Source organism: Grampus griseus (genome assembly GCF_964374135.1).
Source record: "Grampus griseus genome assembly, chromosome: 14".
Taxonomy (NCBI): Eukaryota; Metazoa; Chordata; class Mammalia; order Artiodactyla; family Delphinidae; genus Grampus; species Grampus griseus.
In genome coordinates this window covers 39949637-39967155 of record NC_139008.1, presented here as the reverse complement: position 1 = coordinate 39967155, position 17519 = coordinate 39949637, and the positions used below count along the sequence as shown (strand labels likewise).

The following is a 17519-nucleotide window of genomic DNA, read 5'->3' as shown; positions in this document are numbered from 1 at the left end:
TGGTGGTGACTGAGGTCAGGTGAGAGAGAAAGGTAGTTCCTGCATCCGGGACCTGGCGGCATCCTAGGGGTGTCAGCTCCGTGCTGTGAGAGGCCTCCTGCCACTGCTGGACCCCGGGAGATGCAGGAATAGGGTCGTGTCCTGTAATGTAACAGGACAGGGGCCAGACCCACCAGGAGACCTTCAGTCGGGGTGTCTGTGGCCCACAGGGCCTCATCTTGAGCCGTGTGACTGGACAGTAGCTGTACCCCTGCCTCCTGCTGTCCCCACCCCCCGCGGGCTGCTGTGCCTGAGGCCGGGGTCCCGGGGAACCGGCCCCACTGTGCTCCAGCCTGGTGTGTGGGGAGGGGCTCTTTCTGTGCATTTATCCCCCAACTTCCTTTAAGGTGGGTTTGTATTTTTACCTGTTTTAGGACAGCAGAAACCAAAGCTCAGCTCTGTTTCAGGACTTCCCAGAAGGGAGAGTTGGGACCCCGGGCCTGGGTCTCCGCCTGCCCCCGCCCAGGCTCAACCACCAGCAGCTGCCCCTCCTGCACAGGCCGAGGCACAGAGGTGGGGTGTGGAGATTACGTTTGAGCCTCTCTTTTGAACTTAACTCAGTTTCTCGGGGTCTGAAGCTCTGAAGAAAACTGCAGAGCTCCTGAGATTTTTTTCACTTTCTGTGTAAGTTCTTCAAACTCAACTTTTCCCTTTCTTCTTTTTGAAAGAACAAAACATCCCCTGGGGAAGCGAGTCTGGTGTCACGTCTCAGAGAACCTGCTGGAAGATGTTCTTCCAGGGCTCTCCGTTCACTCCTCTTAAACGGGGTGGCACTGTGGCTCCCGTCACTGCCAGGGCAGGAGGCTGAGGTTGTACGTCCCCCGTCCTTCCTGCAGGCAGTAGGTCAGACCTCCTGGTCCCCTCAGGCCCGAGGAAGGAGCTTGTGCAAAGGCCCTCCAGGGGTTGTATTTCTTTAAGAAATACTGTGATGTGTTTTAGTTCTTTTTTCAGATTTAAAATTGATTTTGTTAAAATTTGGGGGGAAAAGCAAAAGTATAAAGAGAAAAATACAGTCATTCAATTTATAGGATTTTTTAAAAACTCCATTAGATGTCATTATGTGTCCAGTCTCCCAGCTTGTCAAGAGATTACTTTTTTCTCCAGCCAAATGAAAAGGCCTGATTCAAAGGCCCCAGGTAGGGTTGCTCTTGACATTATTTGTCCTTTGCTCCAGTGCACTTAAAACGCCATTGCCAGGGTCCAGTGCAGCCGCTGGTCTGAGGCCTGCACCCTGTTGGGAGCCGGAAGCCCTGGGCAGTGCTGGGCTTCAGCCTGAGCCGGGCTTGGGGTCGGCCGCGTGTGTGCTGCCCTGGACCGCCGTGGTGCAGACCAGCAGCTGTGAGGGCGGCAGGAGCTGCAGCTCCAGCTCTTGACACACTTGGTGGATCTTCCGTCGCGGGCCTCGAAGGGTCGCTTTCCCGAAGACTCAGGAGGACCCTACACGGCCACTGTCCGTGAACGTGCAGCTGGGGATGTGGCCCAGGTTCCTTGTTTCTGGACACGGTGGCCGCCCTCTGGACTTGGGGTCAGCAGGAGTCGGGGGCTTGGCTCTGTTTCTGAATCTGACGATTGCTTGGGAAGTGCTGGGCTTCCAGGAGGCGCAGGGGCCCTTCCTGGGGCCCTGGCCTTTGACCTGAGTTTGGCTCAGGTGATTGGGGAATGTCCTGGGGGGCTTCCCGAGGCTGGGGTCTGGCTTCCTGTTGGGGGGAGCGTGCAGGTCCCCCACCCACACTGTTGGGGTGGCGCCCCTGCAGGGTCCCGAGCCAGCAGCTGCCGTTCGGCCTGCACCTGTGTGTGTGAGCGGAGGCGTTCAGAACCGGTTTGGACGCTCCCTGGGATGTGAGCGTCTTTGCCGTTGGAGTTCTCGTCCGGCCTCCAGGACCCCACCCGTGTCTGCTGTCAGAGCCCTAGGTTGTCACCGCCACCCCGCTTCCTGGGTGCTCTCAGCCCCGGCCCTGGGCTCCTCCCTGACCTGCCTCCAGCCTTGGCCCCCAGGTGTCCTCAAGTGCAAACGTTGCTCACTCTGAGGCACTGCCCCTTTGCCCATGAGGTGAAGCCCGGATCCCCGGGACCCATGCCAGTGCCACCTGCCTCTGCTCCACCAGCCTCGGGTCATCCCTGCCACTCCCTCCCCTTCCTGCTCTCCACCTGGTAGTGTTTGGCTCAAGCACCTCCTGCGTTAGAAGCCTCGCCAGTGTTGCTGCCGTGGCTGCTTCCCCAGGTGCCCTGTGGCTCTGCTGCCTGATTCCGTGTCCGGGGTCTCCTCCCCTCTCCCAGCTGGGAGTCCCACAGGCCTTTCCAGGATTTTGCAGACTGTGGGGTACACAGTAGGTGCATACTTCATGTCTGGAGACCATCTGCACAGGGCTTCCAGGCACCTGCAGCAGCAGCTGGAGTGGAGCTGGAGCTCTTGACGCCCGTGCCAGGGCCTGGCAGTAACTCCCTCGATCACAGCTGTGTGCGCGCAGTCCCTGCAGCTGTTCTGACGCCCCCTGTCGCTTGGCTGAGCCGGGCACGAGCAGGCAGGGCTTCCAGGGCCCGGACCTGGAGGGGCTGCTGCTGAAACAGCGCCAAGTCCCTGGTGGCTGAGACCCCACTGTCGACGGTGAGAGGGGAGACTCCTCAGCCCTTTTTGCAGGACAGGTCTAATTTTAGGTGATTAAGCCTCCCGGCGTGGTCACGAAAGGGAGCGTAGTTTGGGAGTTTGAGGCACGTTATACAAGCGCTGAGTGCTTCTCTGCTCAGAGCCCAGGGAGGCAGAGGGCCCCTCATTTCCCTAAATGTGCTGCCCGCTTGACCTCGTGTGCAAAGACAGTGGTGCGAGCAGGGGCCGTGGGCCCCAGCGCTCTGTCCACGGGGGCGTGAGTGCCAGCTGCGGGGGCAGAGGAAGGCAGAGTTGCTTCACCCCCTGCCTCCCCACCCAAGTTCCTCACTGGGGCGCTGTCCGCCCAAGGAGGGGTCAGGGTGTGGGGTGCTCCTGGCCCTGTTGATCGGTTCTGCCGTGCTTACCCTGTGCCCAGCACATTGCCGTTGCCCGCATTTGACAGATGAGGAAACAGGCTCAGAGAGGTGAAGTTGCTTGCCCAAGGATGCACAGGTGGGAGGGAGCTGAGCCAAGATTCAAGCCCAGACCACCTGGCTCCAGGGGCCTTGCTCTGACCAGGGTGCCCACAGCCCAAGGACAGGGATGACCTGCAGATCGGAATTGGCCCGTGGATGTGTTCAGCTCCGTGGTGGTTTTTTTCACTGAGTTAGCTGTCAGCACTGAAGGTCAGGAGATGGCACACAGCAGTCTCGTTTCTAGCTCTCCTCGATGCGTCCGCAGCCCTGCGGGTTCTGGCCTGGACCCCGTGGGAGCTGTCACCTGGAGGGAAAGGACCATGGCCAAGGCCACCCGCTCAGGGGAGGCTGCCCCGTCCCTGCAGGGCACAGCGCTTGGGGTGCTCACTGTGTCCCCAGCCAGGCAGGAGCCCGGGTTACTCCAGAGCAGTGAGACGCTGGCCCTCCCCGGCCGCTGTGCCCTTCTGCTGCCTGGTTCCTCCCCCAGGCCTCTGGCCCAGCCGTACCTGGAATTTCAGACTCACCTACGTGGGCGGAGCCTTGGCTGCTTCTCTCTCACGGGAGTTCACTGCTACGTGGTCCTTGTGAAGCCTGTGGCTTCACAGAATAGACGTTGAGTCTCTGACAAGTTTCTCTTAGGGCCTTAAGATTTCACAACCCCAAGGATTATTTCTAGCCTTCGAGCCTTTGCCAGAGGACACGTTAGTCCTTTGTGTATGGGTCAGCGTGCCCGTCTCGTGGGCCTTGAAACCCAGAAATAAATGCCACTCACGTGAGGCCCAGAGTTCTGGTTCCCAGAACTTTCCTTTCTTTCAGTTTTACTTTCCCCGATTTGGGGTGAATAAATATGGCACCGTTCTTACCTTAATGAAATAAAGTAAAGTCATATCTCTCTACTCTAAAACTAATGCTGCAGTGTTTGTATGAGGATGGAGAAGGCCGTGGAAGTTTCTGTGGGGGGTGGGCGAGGAGAGTTAAGTTCTGCCGTTACATAGCTTTGGGGTGTTCCACTTGTTACAGGTTTTTGTGACTTTGTTCACTAGGACATCTAATACAATTTAGTATAATTACATGAGAAAGTTTTAACAAACGTGTGTTAGAATGACGCTCCCAGAATACTCTCAGGAACGTTCTGTGCACAGGGCCCTCCTGGAGGGAATGCATCTGTGAGACCACTGGGGTAGTGGCCGTGAAGGATGCGGCATTCCATAGGGAAGCGTAGCTGTGTCATCCAGGTCTGTGTCCCCTCCCCCAGGTGGGTGGGGGGCAGTGCAGCAGGGGCCCTGGGGCCTAGGAGGATGGTCACTCTGGGGCCTCTGCAGGGACGGGGCTGCCAGGGCTTCAGCAGGCGGTGCTTTGGGGCCCCAGGGCTGGAAATACACTGTGAGCCACACTACAAAAGGCAAATGAGAGACACGTGGAATTCATTTTAATATATTTCATTTAACCCAGTTACCCCAAATGCTATCATTTCAATATGCAATCAATATAAAAAAATCATTGCAGGTATTTTACATTCTTTTGTTTTTCCATACCAAGTTTTCACAATCTGGTGTGTGCTCCCCTGGGAGCCACCCCAGTTCCCACCACTAGCCACGTGGCAGGTGCCTGGCAGCCGGCATGGCTGGGGGCAGCGCAGGAGCAGGCATCTCTGGGTCCGCAGAGGAAAACATCTGAGTGGCCAGCTTCAGGGAGGCCATCCTGCCCAGTCTGACTCCGGCCAACCTCCCTCTTCTGAAAAAGCCTGGCAGAAACATCGGTCTGCAGGCCGACGGGGCGGAGCAGGAAGCCCAGAGACCAAACTGCTGACCGTGAGGTTTTCGTCCGAGTGGTTCCTTCTCTTTTGGCTTAGCTGTACTTGAATTTTCTCTAGGGTGCAGAAGTTTACCATTAAAATTATTTTACGTACATATTTCAGTGAAAAGAATGAAGGTTGAAGAGGGCCTCCCCCCACCTCCCAGTTTTCATGACACCCTCAAGCTCCTAGGCCTTTAATGTCAACATGGTTTTGTTTTTTTTTTGTTTTTTTTTTTGTTTTTTTTGCGGTACGCGGGCCTCTCACTGTTGTGGCCTCTCCCGTTGCAGAGCACAGGCTCCGGATGCGCAGGCTCAGCGGCCATGGCTCACAGGCCCAGCCGCTCCGCGGCATGTGGGATCCTCCCGGACCGGGGCACGAACCCGTGTCCCCTGCATCGGCAGGCGGACTCTCCACTACTGCGCCACCAGGGAAGCCCAACATGGTTATTTTTACTCCCGAGCTTCGCGGGGTAGAAAGTTCTAAAGTGAAGGTGCTCGTAGCAACCAGCTCGCCACGTGCCACGTCCCCTTTATTAGGGGATCCTGCTAAGTGCTTTGACTTGTAATGACAATATTGTGACTAGGGAGTGAAAATATTGTGACAAGCCAGAGAATTTCGGTTGCCATGGAAACCTTCCCCTCGCTGTCCTCAGTGAGGTGGGCTTGGCTGCAGGTGCCGCTGCAGGCGGCCGCTTGGCTCTGTTTCAGCTCGTTTGGGGCCCTGTCGTTCCACAGCTCGTGGGCAGTTTGGGGAGCTCAGTGCGAGGAGCTGCCAGACGGGGGGGGGGGGGTCTCTGTTCACCCTTTTGTGTCTTTGGGGCTGTGTGAGGGGCTGCGTGAGAGTGAAGCTATCGCGGGGGCGTCGGGCGTCCAGGAGTGACAGCTGGCTGTTGGCACATGGCTCTGTGTTCTCCAGCAAGGTCACGCACTAATGGACCAGCGAGCGGGCAGCCCTGTTCTGGACGAACCCAGCCATCCCTGTCCTGAAACCTGCCTTAAGCTTCGTCCAGGGAGGGCTGGAAATAGAGAGTCTGAACCAGGACGTCGGGGAGGCAGCCTCCTGCTCCCCGCCGGTGGGGCTCAGTCTTGGCAGGGGCGTGAGCGTCGCTGGGTGGCGCACGGCCAGAGCTGGCCCAGGCAGTTTGCTGGGAAAAGAAGGAAGGAAAAAAGCACCTATGGGAAAGTATGCCTTGCCCAAGTCTGCTCACTTTGATGATGAAAAAGTAGGGGGACATCTCCTCCAGCCCAGGAATACTCGGCCTTTCTTTCCTGGGGACCTTCCCCGCTGCTGTTTTTGAGCAGGACCTGAGCTGAGTCCAGTTGAGACCCCAGGGTGGGCTCGCTGCACTCGGCCCGCAGACCTTGGGCAGCCAGACAGAGACCTCGGCTCTGACTGGCCTCTGCTGCTCTGGGGTGTGACGGGCTTGGTGGCTGGTGCCCGAGTGTGAGTCCCTGCCCCTTCCCTTCTGTGCAGGGCCCCCGGAGACCGACAGCCCCCTCTGCCTCCCCTACAAGACGCTGGTCTCCACGGTCGGAAGCATGGTGTTCAGCGAGGGCGAGGCCCAGCGGCTCATCGAGATCCTGTCTGAGAAAGCAGGTGTTGTCCAGGACACGTGGCATAAGGTGGGCCCTCCCCCCACCCCAGGGGCCAGTGAGTGGCAGTGGTTTCCTGGTCTTGGGCCCCGGCCTCCCCTGGATGGTGCCCCGCAGGCCAGCCGCACCTGACCTGACAAGCTGCGCGGAGTGTTCCTGGAACACCTCCACCTGCCTCTCGGCAAAACTCTGTGCCCTTCCCCAGGTCGGGCTGCGTGAATCACCCGCAGATGCTTCTGCTTCAGCTGCAGCCCAGCCACTGCAGCAGGAGGGCTGTTAAGGGCCGGGGCGGGGCGTCGGGGGGGCCAGGAGCTGGGATCCGCTGGTTTGTGGCCGGGGCTCGGGCTCAGGAAGGAGGGTGTTTGTCTCCCTGGTTTCTCTCTGTCTGGTGCTTGTGGCCACGAGCTGCCCCAGGAGGTGCCGCGGGGCATGTTTGTTCCTTAAACAGCTGGAATTGTAGGTAATTTTGCTGGAGGATTTTGTGGCACCTCAGTGATGAGAGATGTTGGGAGTGTCCTGAGGCCACTGGGTCACCCCCCCCCCCGCCCCGCCCCAGCCCTTGCTGAGTGGTGACGGGCCCTGCGGTCACAGGAGCTCCTCGCTCAGTGCGCGTTGGGCCGTCTTCTGGGCCTGAAGTGGCCGGAGGTCAAGGTGGCCGCTCCCCTCCAACAAGAGAGGCCTGAACTCAGCTCAGGCCACTGTCCCCAGGTACCCACCCCCCACCCCCACCCCGTGCCCGGGCCTCCAGGCTTCAGCTGGCAGCCTGCAGGCCGCCCCCAGCAGCTGAGGGATGGGCACCAAGCCAGGGACGATGGCCGACGGCCCCCAGCAGGCCAGGAAGAGGCCCTGGCCACCATCGACTGGGGTTAGGGAAGAACCATGCTCCCACAACTACCCCAGGAGTTTGGACCCGAGGCCTGGCCGACCGGGCGGCAGAGGCAGGGGCCGCCCCCAGAAGTGTGTGCCGTCAGGCTGCCGCTCTGCTTTTGGGTCGGGGTCTGATGGTCGGGGTGAGTCTCAAACCAGGCGTCTGGCCACCCCATTAACGTGGCTCTGTGGGCATCTCTAGGCCACTCAGAAGGGTGACCCCGTGGCGATTCTGAAACGCCAGCTGGAAGAGAAGGAGAAGCTGCTGGCCACAGAGCAGGAGGACGCGGCCGCCGCCAAGAGCAAACTGAGGGAGCTCAATAAGGTAGGGCTGGCGCCGGGTCGGCCCGGGGGCTGTGGCTGCGTGAGGACCCCTGCACAGCGGGGTCCCTCTCGGGACTGGGAACGCACGGGTTGGAGGGGACAGCCGGCCCTGCGGTTGTGGCCCCGTCTTTTTAGGGTGATGCCCTGAGAGGAGGGTGGGCACGGTGGGTCCCAGGGTCTTTTCTTGAGAATTGGAGCAGAAAGCCGTGGCGAGGGCTTAGCGGGGCTGCTGCCCCTTCTCCGCTGTCTGGGGAGCGGTCCCGTGGTGGTTCAGCACGTGACACGTATGTACACAGTGAACACTGGTCTCGAGGGCCCGTGCTGCCCCGACGGGCTGGGGGCCTCGTTCAGGAGGGGTCGGCACATGGCCGCTCCTTGTGAGGAGGAGGTCCGGGGCCCTGCAGAAAGCTCGTCCCTCCCGTTTAAGCTGTCCTTCCCAGCATCGCGCCCTGCGTGGCCCTCGCCCTGTCCCTGCTTCCTTCGCGGGACAGCGGGCGCAGGGAGGCGGCTGGGGCCTCGGAACATCCCACACGGCTGGGCGCCTGCGTCGCTCGCTCACGAGGCCTCAGAGTTCGTCCTGAGCGACGGCAGCGGCTATAGGCCAGACGGGAAGGTTTGTTCAGTGGGGGACGGACGGGCGGCGGGAGCGGAAGACGAGGCTTTGCCGTGGTCGCTCCTGGTCAGGCTCCATCCAGGAGGCGGAAGGGGAAGGCCGGTCTCTGAGGCCTCCCCTAGTGCAGCCTCCTGCCCGGTGGCCTTCGTCCTCTCTCTCGGGAGTGTCCCCCGCGGCCTCGGGTTGCTGGTTGGATGCAGGGCGGCCAGAGCCACTCACCCTGCTCCCAAGAGCCGACTGCGCTTCCCTTTCCGCCCAGCTGCTGGCGCGTCTCAGGCCAGGAGCCTCTGCTCCATGGAAGTGGGCTGTGAGTCCCAGGCCTCCTGCCCCAAGGGCCTGCGGCCAGCAGCGACTGTGGAGTCTGTGGTTCTGGGGGCTGTTCTTCTGTATCCTCTTTTTGGACAACCTGAGAAGATGTGTTGACCCCAAAATAAAGCTCACGTGAGAGGAAAGGGGAGTGACTGTTTTTGTGGCTGGTGGCTGTGTGGCTGTCTGGCCAGTTCCTCGTGCTGGCCCCTGAGATTAGGGTGGGCTGGACGTGTCACGAGTGAGCAGCTGCAGCCTCTGACGGGGATGGTGGCCATTGCCGGGGTCTCCGGCCACCTCGGGCTGGACAGCAGGTGCGGGGTGGGGGGTGCACCCTGCAACAGGAAGCCCCTTAGGCGTTGCTGCCTGTGTAGGGCACTTGCTGCTCCCCTCCGGGGCGGCTACTTGAGTTTCCAAACCCTAGCGCAGCTGACCCACAGACCCCCTCACCCTCACCCTCCCCCTCCCTGACCAGACGCATTTCCAGCCCTGCCCAGGCACCGTCTCCCTGCCATGAGACACAGGCGCAGCCCCTGGGGCTCCAGGCCTTGGCTCTGAGGCAAGACGTCTGACAGTGCGTCCAGCTGGGGCCCTGCCTCCCCCACGGCATCCTCCTCCCTGAGCCGCAGGGGGTCTTCACGGGCTCTCAGCGCTTATGCAGCCCTGGGAGGGCCGCCTCTTCAAGCGCAGGTGGCTCCCAGTCTTCAGACCCGAGTCTGCTCCCCGACGCGCCTGCTCCTCACTGCCTCCCCGGGGCCTCTGGTGCTCCTGCATTAGCCTCGAGTGCCCTTCACCGCTTGGCTCACTGGAAAGAGCCCCCTCCTTCAGGAAGCCCTCCAGGGTGGGGCCCCCATTTTCCTGTCTCAGCTCAGAGGTCACCTTGCCTGGCAGGGGCCACTGAGGCCCAGGCATCGCCATCTGTCCTTCTGTGCCCTGGAGTCCGTGGATGCTGAGTCCCTGCATTTCTCTGTTGAGAGTTTCAAGCAGAGCGGAGGGGATTCCACTGCTGTGCCACGTCTTCCAGCCTAGCACCGTTGAGTAAAGTTATATGAGAAACTTCTGAGAATGTAGAAGTTCCGACTAACTTGATCATCCCAGGAGCTGGGGGGTGGATAGGATCCGCGTTTCTTGTTTAGTTCCCGTCACAATTTCTTTGTCCTTGTACAGAAGTTTTTATGGTTGCAAAAGAGGGTTTTGGTGAATTCCTTTTCTTGTGATCTGTGGCTAAAGGACACAGAGGCCGTGTGGACTGTCTGCCAGGTTAAGTGGGCGCCTTGCAAGTGGGTGAAGTCGACAGAGTTGGGTTCAAAGACCATTCCGGGCACCAGTTCACGGGCTCGGGCGTCCTGAGACCTCCATCCTGGTTTCTGAGCGTCTTCGGGGACGTGTTCAGGGATTTGAGGAACCACACGTGGCTCCAGAGCCGTCCTTCTGGAAAACTCTTTCCAGCTGTCATCTGCTTGGGCACCGGGGCCTCTGTCCCGAGGTGACACTCTGGGCTGGACCCCATCCTGTCCTCACGCGGGCCCGAGAGGCTGGGCTCTGAATCCTCCGTGGACAAGGAGACTCTCAGGGCGGGGGTGCTCCAGTCCACGCCTCAGCCGCCTCGGGAGATTCACGGTGCAGGGCCCGCTCGGCCTGGGGAGCAAGTGAGTTTCTGGGCTGGTGGTGTCGCGACGGTGCCTCTCAGCTCAGTCAGAGGAAATGGGGCTCCGGCCCCCAGCAGCAGGTGTGCCTTTCAAGAAGATAAGTCTGACCACTGCAACTGAATTAAGAATTTGACAGACAGGAGGAGTCCTGGGATTCTGAGCTCCTAGAGGAAAGAGAAGCTGTGGAGGATGAAGCAGATGCCCTGAGGAAAATCTGGCCTTTCTTTGCCTTTAAAAAGTCCCAGGGCAAAAGGAAGGGAAATCCCATTGAATCCTGGTGGCCTTGGGACCCTGTCCCAGGAGACTGGGATCCTTACACCCTGAGCCGGGTGGATGCCCAGACCTGCCTGAGGCCTGCTCAGGGTGGGGAAGGCCTTCCCCAGACCTATGCTCAGCCTCCGGGCATCTGGCATGGTGGGCGGAGGGCCACCTCTGTGTGGCCGTGATTATTCATCGGGCTGGACCGTGTACTTAGGGGCCTCTGTTCTGCTTGGGGTAGGGTGGCAGGCATGGGTCAGAGGAAGCCTGCCGGAGCCCTGAATCCCCGCCGAGCGGCCAGCTCAGCCAGAGGAGGGGCACCTCGCATACCATCCCTTCTGGGACCCTCGTGGGCCCACAAGGCCCCAGGTTCCTGCCCATCCTGTCGCTTAGGGCTGCTCTCGGCCTTCGAAAGCGTGTCCTCCCCGAGGCTCTGTGAGCTCAGCTTCAAACCAGAGATGGAGAGCCTCGCCTTACTGAGAGGATTGAAGGAACGAGACACATGCGTGTCCGAGTGGCCTCTGCCCCTGTGGGCCCTCGCCCTGGGCACAGCCAGGAAGAGGATTTCTTTGAAGAGCGGGGCCAGGGGTCCCGGATGGTCCCAGGGAACTCCAGGCATGCAGAGCTGCCCTGGCACCCAGCGGCCACCCGCTCAGCCCGGCCCTTCCCTGGCCTCCAGTTCTGTCCCATCTCAGACGGGAGGGGCCCTCTGGCCCTTTGGGATAGACCTCCCTAGCATCCCGGCCTGGAGAAGAGGAGGCTCTCCCGCTTCTCTGGTCCACTGCCCAGGACGGGGAGGGGACTTGAATCTCATGGGACTTGTGCCCCAGTCTGGCTAGAGGCCCCCTCGACAGAGAGCACCTCCGCCAGGGGGCCGGTGCACGGGTCCCTCCTCACACTATCACTTCCTGCTCCCCCATTGTTTCCGTCCACTGCCATTCCTAATGCGATGATGGAGACCCCGTCCTTTGGCCAGCCCTTCCCACCCTGCGCTCTGCCCCTGCCTGCGGCTCTGGGTCCCCAGGCCCCGCGTCCCGTGTTCATTGTGGGTATCTGCCACTGACCGGAGCAGACATTCCAGGGATAGGGCGGTGGACCGAGTGGCTGTCCACGGGGACCTAGGCCCTCTAGGAGTGGGCTGACCCCTCGGCCATCAGGGCTTGCTGCCTTGTCAGTCCTGACAGAGATACTCAAGTAGAAGAGGGCGTTCTGGGGCCTGGCTGTCGGACACTGAGCCAAACCAGGGTGTTGTAATCCCAGCAGGGTTCAGCCAGTGCCCCTGGAGAGCCCAGGGACAGGATGCCACGTTGCCCAGCTCCTGCCTGTATCCACGGTGCCCACTGTGTTCAAGGCCTGATGGCCAGCCCTCCGCCAGTCAGGCCGGCAGGGATTCCGGGGTCCCTCCTCATCCCCTGCTCGTTCTCTGCTGTGGCTGCTCCCGTCTGTCCGAGAGCTCAGGACGGGGGTCTTGTGGCTCTGCAATCAGGCTCCTCCTGGCCCCAGGTCATGTTCCGGGTCATGATGGTCTTGGTTTCATCTGATAAGCTGCCCCCGCCCGCCTCACCAGCCTCTCTGCCCTCTGCTTTCTCCCAGGAGCTGGCAGCGGAAAAGGCCAAGGCAGCAGCCGGGGAGGCCAAAGTGAAAAAGCAGCTGGTGGCCCGGGAGCAGGAGATCACGGCTGTGCAGGCGCGCATGCAGGCCAGCTACCGGGAGCATGTGCAGGAGGTGCAGCAGCTGCAGGGCAAGGTGGGCAGCAGGGCGGGCACGGATGCCCGCGGACGGGGCCCTCACCATCGCGTTTGTTTGGGGGAGGGTTGTTTCACCTGGCCAGATGGTGTGTGTGTTTAACGTTAATAAGCAGGAAGATGTATGCACATTTTAAAGAGCATTGTCTGAAAGCACTCTGGTCCCAAGTGGTCAGCACTCCATCCTTTTCCCTGGGGGCCCATGGGTCAAGTTCACAGCCTCTCCATGACCCTGGAGTCATGCCGGCTCCACCTCCTCCACTCGAGGTTGGGAGAACGCCATAAAACTAGAGGCCCAAAACACCGCACAGCCCCAGCGGAGGGCCGGGCCAGCCCTGGCCTGCACAGTCAGAGCCCTGCACTCCGCTTCCGCGGGCCGCGCCACAGGGGGTCAGAGGGCAGGAAACGGGCATCTTCGGGGTAACCGTAGGCTGTGGCTTGTGGCCCTTTGCTGGGTCTCAGAGCCTCGGTCGGGGCAGAGCGCACCAGCTCCATCTGGGGCTTTGGGCTGAGTGCTCGGCTCTGCACTTTTCCGGCCCCTGTTCTGAGGGGGCCTCCCCACCTCGGGGGGAGAAGGCGGAGCCCTCCGGGCTCTTGTCTGCGGGCTGGGGTCTTGCCAACCTTGCTCCGAGGTGGCTCTCTGTGTCAGGCCGAGCGGCCTCTGATGCCCCTTGGATGACCTTTCAGATCCGGACGCTCCAGGAGCAGCTGGAGAATGGCCCCAACACGCAGCTGGCCCGCCTGCAGCAGGAGAACTCCATCCTGAGGGACGCCTTGAACCAGGCCACGAGCCAAGTGGAGAGCAAGTAAGCCCTGCGCCCCTGGCCGGACCCTGGCACCTCCCCGAGGGCCCGGAGTGGGCAGGGTCCCTCCGTGAGCCTTCAACACGTGGCCGGCGACCTCTCACGTGGTCAGGCCCTGGGAGGGCTAGTGAGCTCCAGCCCATGCCCGGCATCCATGTCACCAGATCCCCTCAGGTCCTGGCTTTGCTGGGAGAGCAGATACTTTTTCATGTCTATTTTCACAGTGTCCCTGCTTCTGGCCCAGAGTATCAGAGCCAGGCTGACCATCCAAGATGAGGGTCTGGTGTGGTGTGGGCCCTGCCGTGGGCCTGAGTGCCCTGAATCCCCCTGGTCAGGTCTCCTGTGCAGGAGGGGACGTCTGCTGCTCAGGAGCTGAAGCCAGGAGGCCTCCGTGAGCCGGCAGAGGCCACTCCCCAGGGGGCAGGGTCTTCTGTGGCCCTGGTTTCAGCACCACCACCCCAGCAGGCTGGCCAGGAGGAAGCCCCACTGCATTTTCTCTTGGTTCCCGTTTCTTTGCCTTCTCTCGTCTGGGGTGTCCTGTAGGGATTTCTGGGGTGCTTGTTATCCCCAGACCATCCCCTCTCCCCCAGAGGAGGCTGACGGGAGCAGAGAGAGCAGGCGCCCGTAGCAGGAGGGCAGGTGTGGGAAGAGTGTCGCCCACAAGCGGCACCGGGAGCAAAGCCTGTGCTCACAAGGCTGCTTTTCCTGGCGGCCCCGCTGACTCGGAGTGAGGTTGACGGCCACCCTCCTCGCTGGTCCCTTCTCTCAGGGGTCCCTGTCTTCATCTCCGTCCTGACCTGCTGGCAGGTTGATGGTCTGGGGCTGCGGTTTCCTCAGCAGTCATGGCAGAAGGTGACCGTGGGGACGGAGGGACACTGGCTTCCTTCTCATGTAGTGTCCACTACTGGCTCCATCCTGGGGACAGCTCTAAAGCCTGGCCCTGAGTTGCGGCTGCTGACTCCATCAGCTTGCGGACACTCTGCCGTGTGGGACGGGTGTCCCCACGTCCCTCCCAGAGCTTCATGTCGGTCCCAAGGGGCCACCCAGCTGGCCTCCCACCCTCATCCCCATCCCTGGTACCGGAGTCCAGCCTCGCGTGGGCTCCCCGGTCTCGAATCTTGGCCCTGGAAAGCGTGCACTGAGGGCCCCGCAGAGGGCTTTGGGGCGGCCTCCCCCGTGCAGACGGGGGGCCCACATCTCCCCTCCCCAGGCAGCAGGGCAGAGCTGGTGTTGGCCAGGTTTCCTGCCTCTCAGGGCTGTGGACCGTCTCTTCTGTCGCCTTCACCTGGTCTGGTACTGTCCCTTGGCTGGACGGTCAGTCCTGCCGTGAAGAGGTGTCTTTTGTGCTGTGAAGGAGGCTGCACGCTGATGACCTCCTCATGCTGGGAAAGGCGGGTCCGGAGTTGCCCCTTTCGCTGTCAGTCACATCTCCTTCCGTCACTCCTGAACCTCCTCGCTGGTCCTGAGACCCAGCTCTTGTGCAGCGTTGAGGGGTCTCGTGTAAGATGCTGCAGCCTCTTTCCCTGCCTGGCTGTGGTCCAGTGGGCCAGTGAATCCAGCGTGTGGACTCGAGCGGGCCGCCGGCCCCGGTCCTGCAGGGCAGCATCCCAGGGCTCATTTGGGCCCAGACCAGCCGTGAGGAATCAGCCACTTCTGTCAGGGGCTCCATGGGCTGCTTTAGTGCACATTTTGCCCTTGGCTTTTGCTGGTCCCTCCACCGTGTTTGTAAAACAGCATCTTCAACAAAACACGTCACACCCACGTGGCTGATTATATAGAGGGCCTCAGAGGGGCTCCAAGATGGGCAGCTACTTCAGAAAGAGCAGGTGCCCCGGAGGAAGGGCTCAGACCTCCGGTCCCATCTCCCGGGGCGGCTCTCGGGGCTGGCGAGAGCTGACGTGAGCCCTCTTCTGTCCGTCATGCGGGGCCTCCTGACTGTCTTGCAGGCAGAATGCAGAGCTGGCCAAGCTCCGGCAGGAGCTGGGCAAGGTCAGCAAGGAGCTGGTGGAGAAGTCGGAGGCCGCACGGCAGGAGGAGCAGCAGCGGAAGACGCTGGAGGCCAAGGCGGCCGCCTTTGAGAAGCAGGTCCTGCAGCTGCAGGTGAGTTCGGGGGCAGCCGCCTCGGTGCCCGTGAATCCTGCCCGCCAGGCTCTACGCGTGGCCTCCCTGGGTCCTCCCTTCTCAGCTGTGACTGTGACTGCAGTGGACCCAGGCAGGGCTGGGGCTGGAACCCTTGACCTTGGCCTCGTTAGTAGTGATACCTGGTCAGCATAGAGTGGGTGCTTTCTGTGTGCTAAGCGTTGTTCTGAACGTTTACAAGCTTAACTCAGGTAATTCTCATTGCAACCTTATGGGGTAGATACTGTTATTATCTGTAATTTACCCAGAAGGAAATTGAATGCACAAAGTTCAGCAACTCTGCCAGTTCACCCACAGCCAGGGTTTGAGCCCCAGGGCAGCCCCAGAGCAGTCAGCGTCCCACCCTTGCCACACGTGTGGTGTCACAGCTCCGGCCGCAGCCAGGCCGGCGGGCGCGGCCTCTGGCTTCAAGGCCCGGTGGGTGTTCTTTCTTCTCAGCCTCTGGATGTGGCCCGGAAGCTCGTATTTTCCCAGGGGGACGCCTGTTGTCCAGAGGGAGGAAGACTGTCCCCTCCCTGCCCCATAGGTGCTGGGCAGCAACCAGTGGGCCCCTCAGTCTCGGGGCCTCCCTGCTCATTGGCCCGACGAGTGCTGCGTCCCCCAGCTGGCCTGTTTCGGGGCAGGGTGACCGGGCGTGGGGCAATTGTCATACCTCTGTGCGTGTAACTTCTCTGGAGGACAAGGAAACCCTGGAGACCCACACAGCTTTGCACCTGTTTCTGCTCAGTCACTGAAGCTCTCGGCTGTAGCGTGTGGGGCAGTGGGGCTGTTTTATGGAAGGGACTAGAACGACAGACACGAAATTGTAAGACTGCTGTGTGTGTGCCTAAAAACAGGCACAGATAAACAAAGTTTGGATTGTTTGGGTGGAATTGAGATGGATAACTTGGTGTAAAGTAGGTCCACCCTGAGCAGTGAGATCAGAGCCCCTGGGGAGGGCCTGGTGGTTATGTTCTGAAGGCTGTCGGGTGGCCCTGGGGCTTCCGAGGCTGGAGCCTTCTGGCGCCCGGGTTGTCACCATCACTGTAGCCAGGAATTCCCAGGCCGCGAGCATCTCCTCTCTCTGAGGTCACAGAGTCCCCGTGGTATTGATAGTGAGGCCCGGATTTCAGAGGTGCAGTTTCCCCACCTGTAATGTGGGTGTGGTGGTGGTACCTGTGTCTTGGGGTGGCTGACACACACGGATGCCTTGTCCAGAACTGCCTAACAACCATATGCCCTTTCCCAGGCCCCCTCGGGAAATCTCCAGCCCAGGCCGGACGTTTAGCTTGTAGGAAGCCTCTCCCTGTGCCACATTCAGGTGAAAATGGGCCTTTGCCTTTCTGGGGCTGTCCTGCCTTCACCTGAGGCCTCTTCCCCAGGAGCCCGCTCTTCAGGGTCCAGGGTGGCCTCTTGGCCTTTTCTAGCAGGTGAACTGACCTGGAAATCCAGGAGGCTTATATAAGTCATCGGCACAGGATGGCAGGGTGTGAGGAGCTCTAGACGGCAGAGCCGGCTGAGGGCCCACCTCCTGCCGCATCCTCCCAGCCCTCCTCCCTCTGCTGGCCCCCAGGCGTCTCACAAGGAGAGCGAGGAGGCCCTGCAGAAGCGCCTGGATGAGGTCAGCCGGGAGCTGTGCCGCTCGCAGACCAGCCATGCCAGCCTCCGGGCGGACGCCGAGAAGGCCCGGGAGCAGCAGCAGCAGATGGCCGGTGAGGGCGGTGTGGGGGCCGGCTCCGTGGTGGGGGTGGCGAGGGCAGCTGGGACCCCTGACTCCCCACCCGTCAGGGGACGTGCCGGGGGTGCTCGGGGTCAGGCCTGGGCTGCGGAGGACTGAATGTGGGGGCGGGGCCTGTGGGGCTGGATATGGGGGTGGGATGGAGCCTGTGGGGGTGTGGTCTGTGGGGTGGGATACGGGGGCGGGCTCAAGGTGGAAGATGCTGCCCCTTCGGCGTCACTTGCTGTGGGGCCCACCTGGAGCCATGATGCTCCTGGGGCTGCTGCCGGCCTTCTCTTCCAGCCCAGTCAGGCCTGGAGGCCAGATTTGGAAGGTGGGTTTATGGTCCCCCTGTGTTCACAAGTCACCTTCTCAAACGGGAGGTGGTGACGAAACCCAGGGCACCAAGGGCCCCTAGAGAAGCAGGGCAGACCGTGCCAGTGAGGGCTCACCAGTACTTCTGGAGCCGCTGCTGGGGGCCGAGCACTCCTGTGGGTGCCTGGGGCTTGGCCGGGAGTGAAGCAGCGGGCTTGGGGCCGCGTTCCGGCAGGAGAGACGGGCACAGTAGATGGACCCATGTCGACAGACTTCAGGTAGGCAGCGCGACCGAGAGCAGGTCCTAGAAACGGC

At 61.2% G+C, this 17519-nt stretch overlaps 1 protein-coding gene across 3 annotated transcripts in view; it reads left to right on the top strand.

The window, feature by feature from the left end:
• The window catches only part of RRBP1 (ribosome binding protein 1), a 58963-nt gene that overhangs the window by 28661 nt on the left and 12783 nt on the right, over positions 1–17519 (top strand). For 2 of the 3 annotated variants that reach the window (XM_082670134.1, XM_082670133.1), the window contains exons 3-8: positions 6371–6519; positions 7559–7681; positions 12100–12252; positions 12939–13057; positions 15001–15154; positions 16746–16884. In XM_082670134.1, the coding sequence (XP_082526260.1) occupies positions 6371–6519; positions 7559–7681; positions 12100–12252; positions 12939–13057; positions 15001–15154; positions 16746–16884 (837 nt within the window). Of the gene's footprint in view, positions 1–6370; positions 6520–7558; positions 7682–12099; positions 12253–12938; positions 13058–15000; positions 15155–16720; positions 16885–17519 lie in introns of all 3 variants that reach the window. The other variant, XR_014297691.1, reaches the window with a different exon arrangement.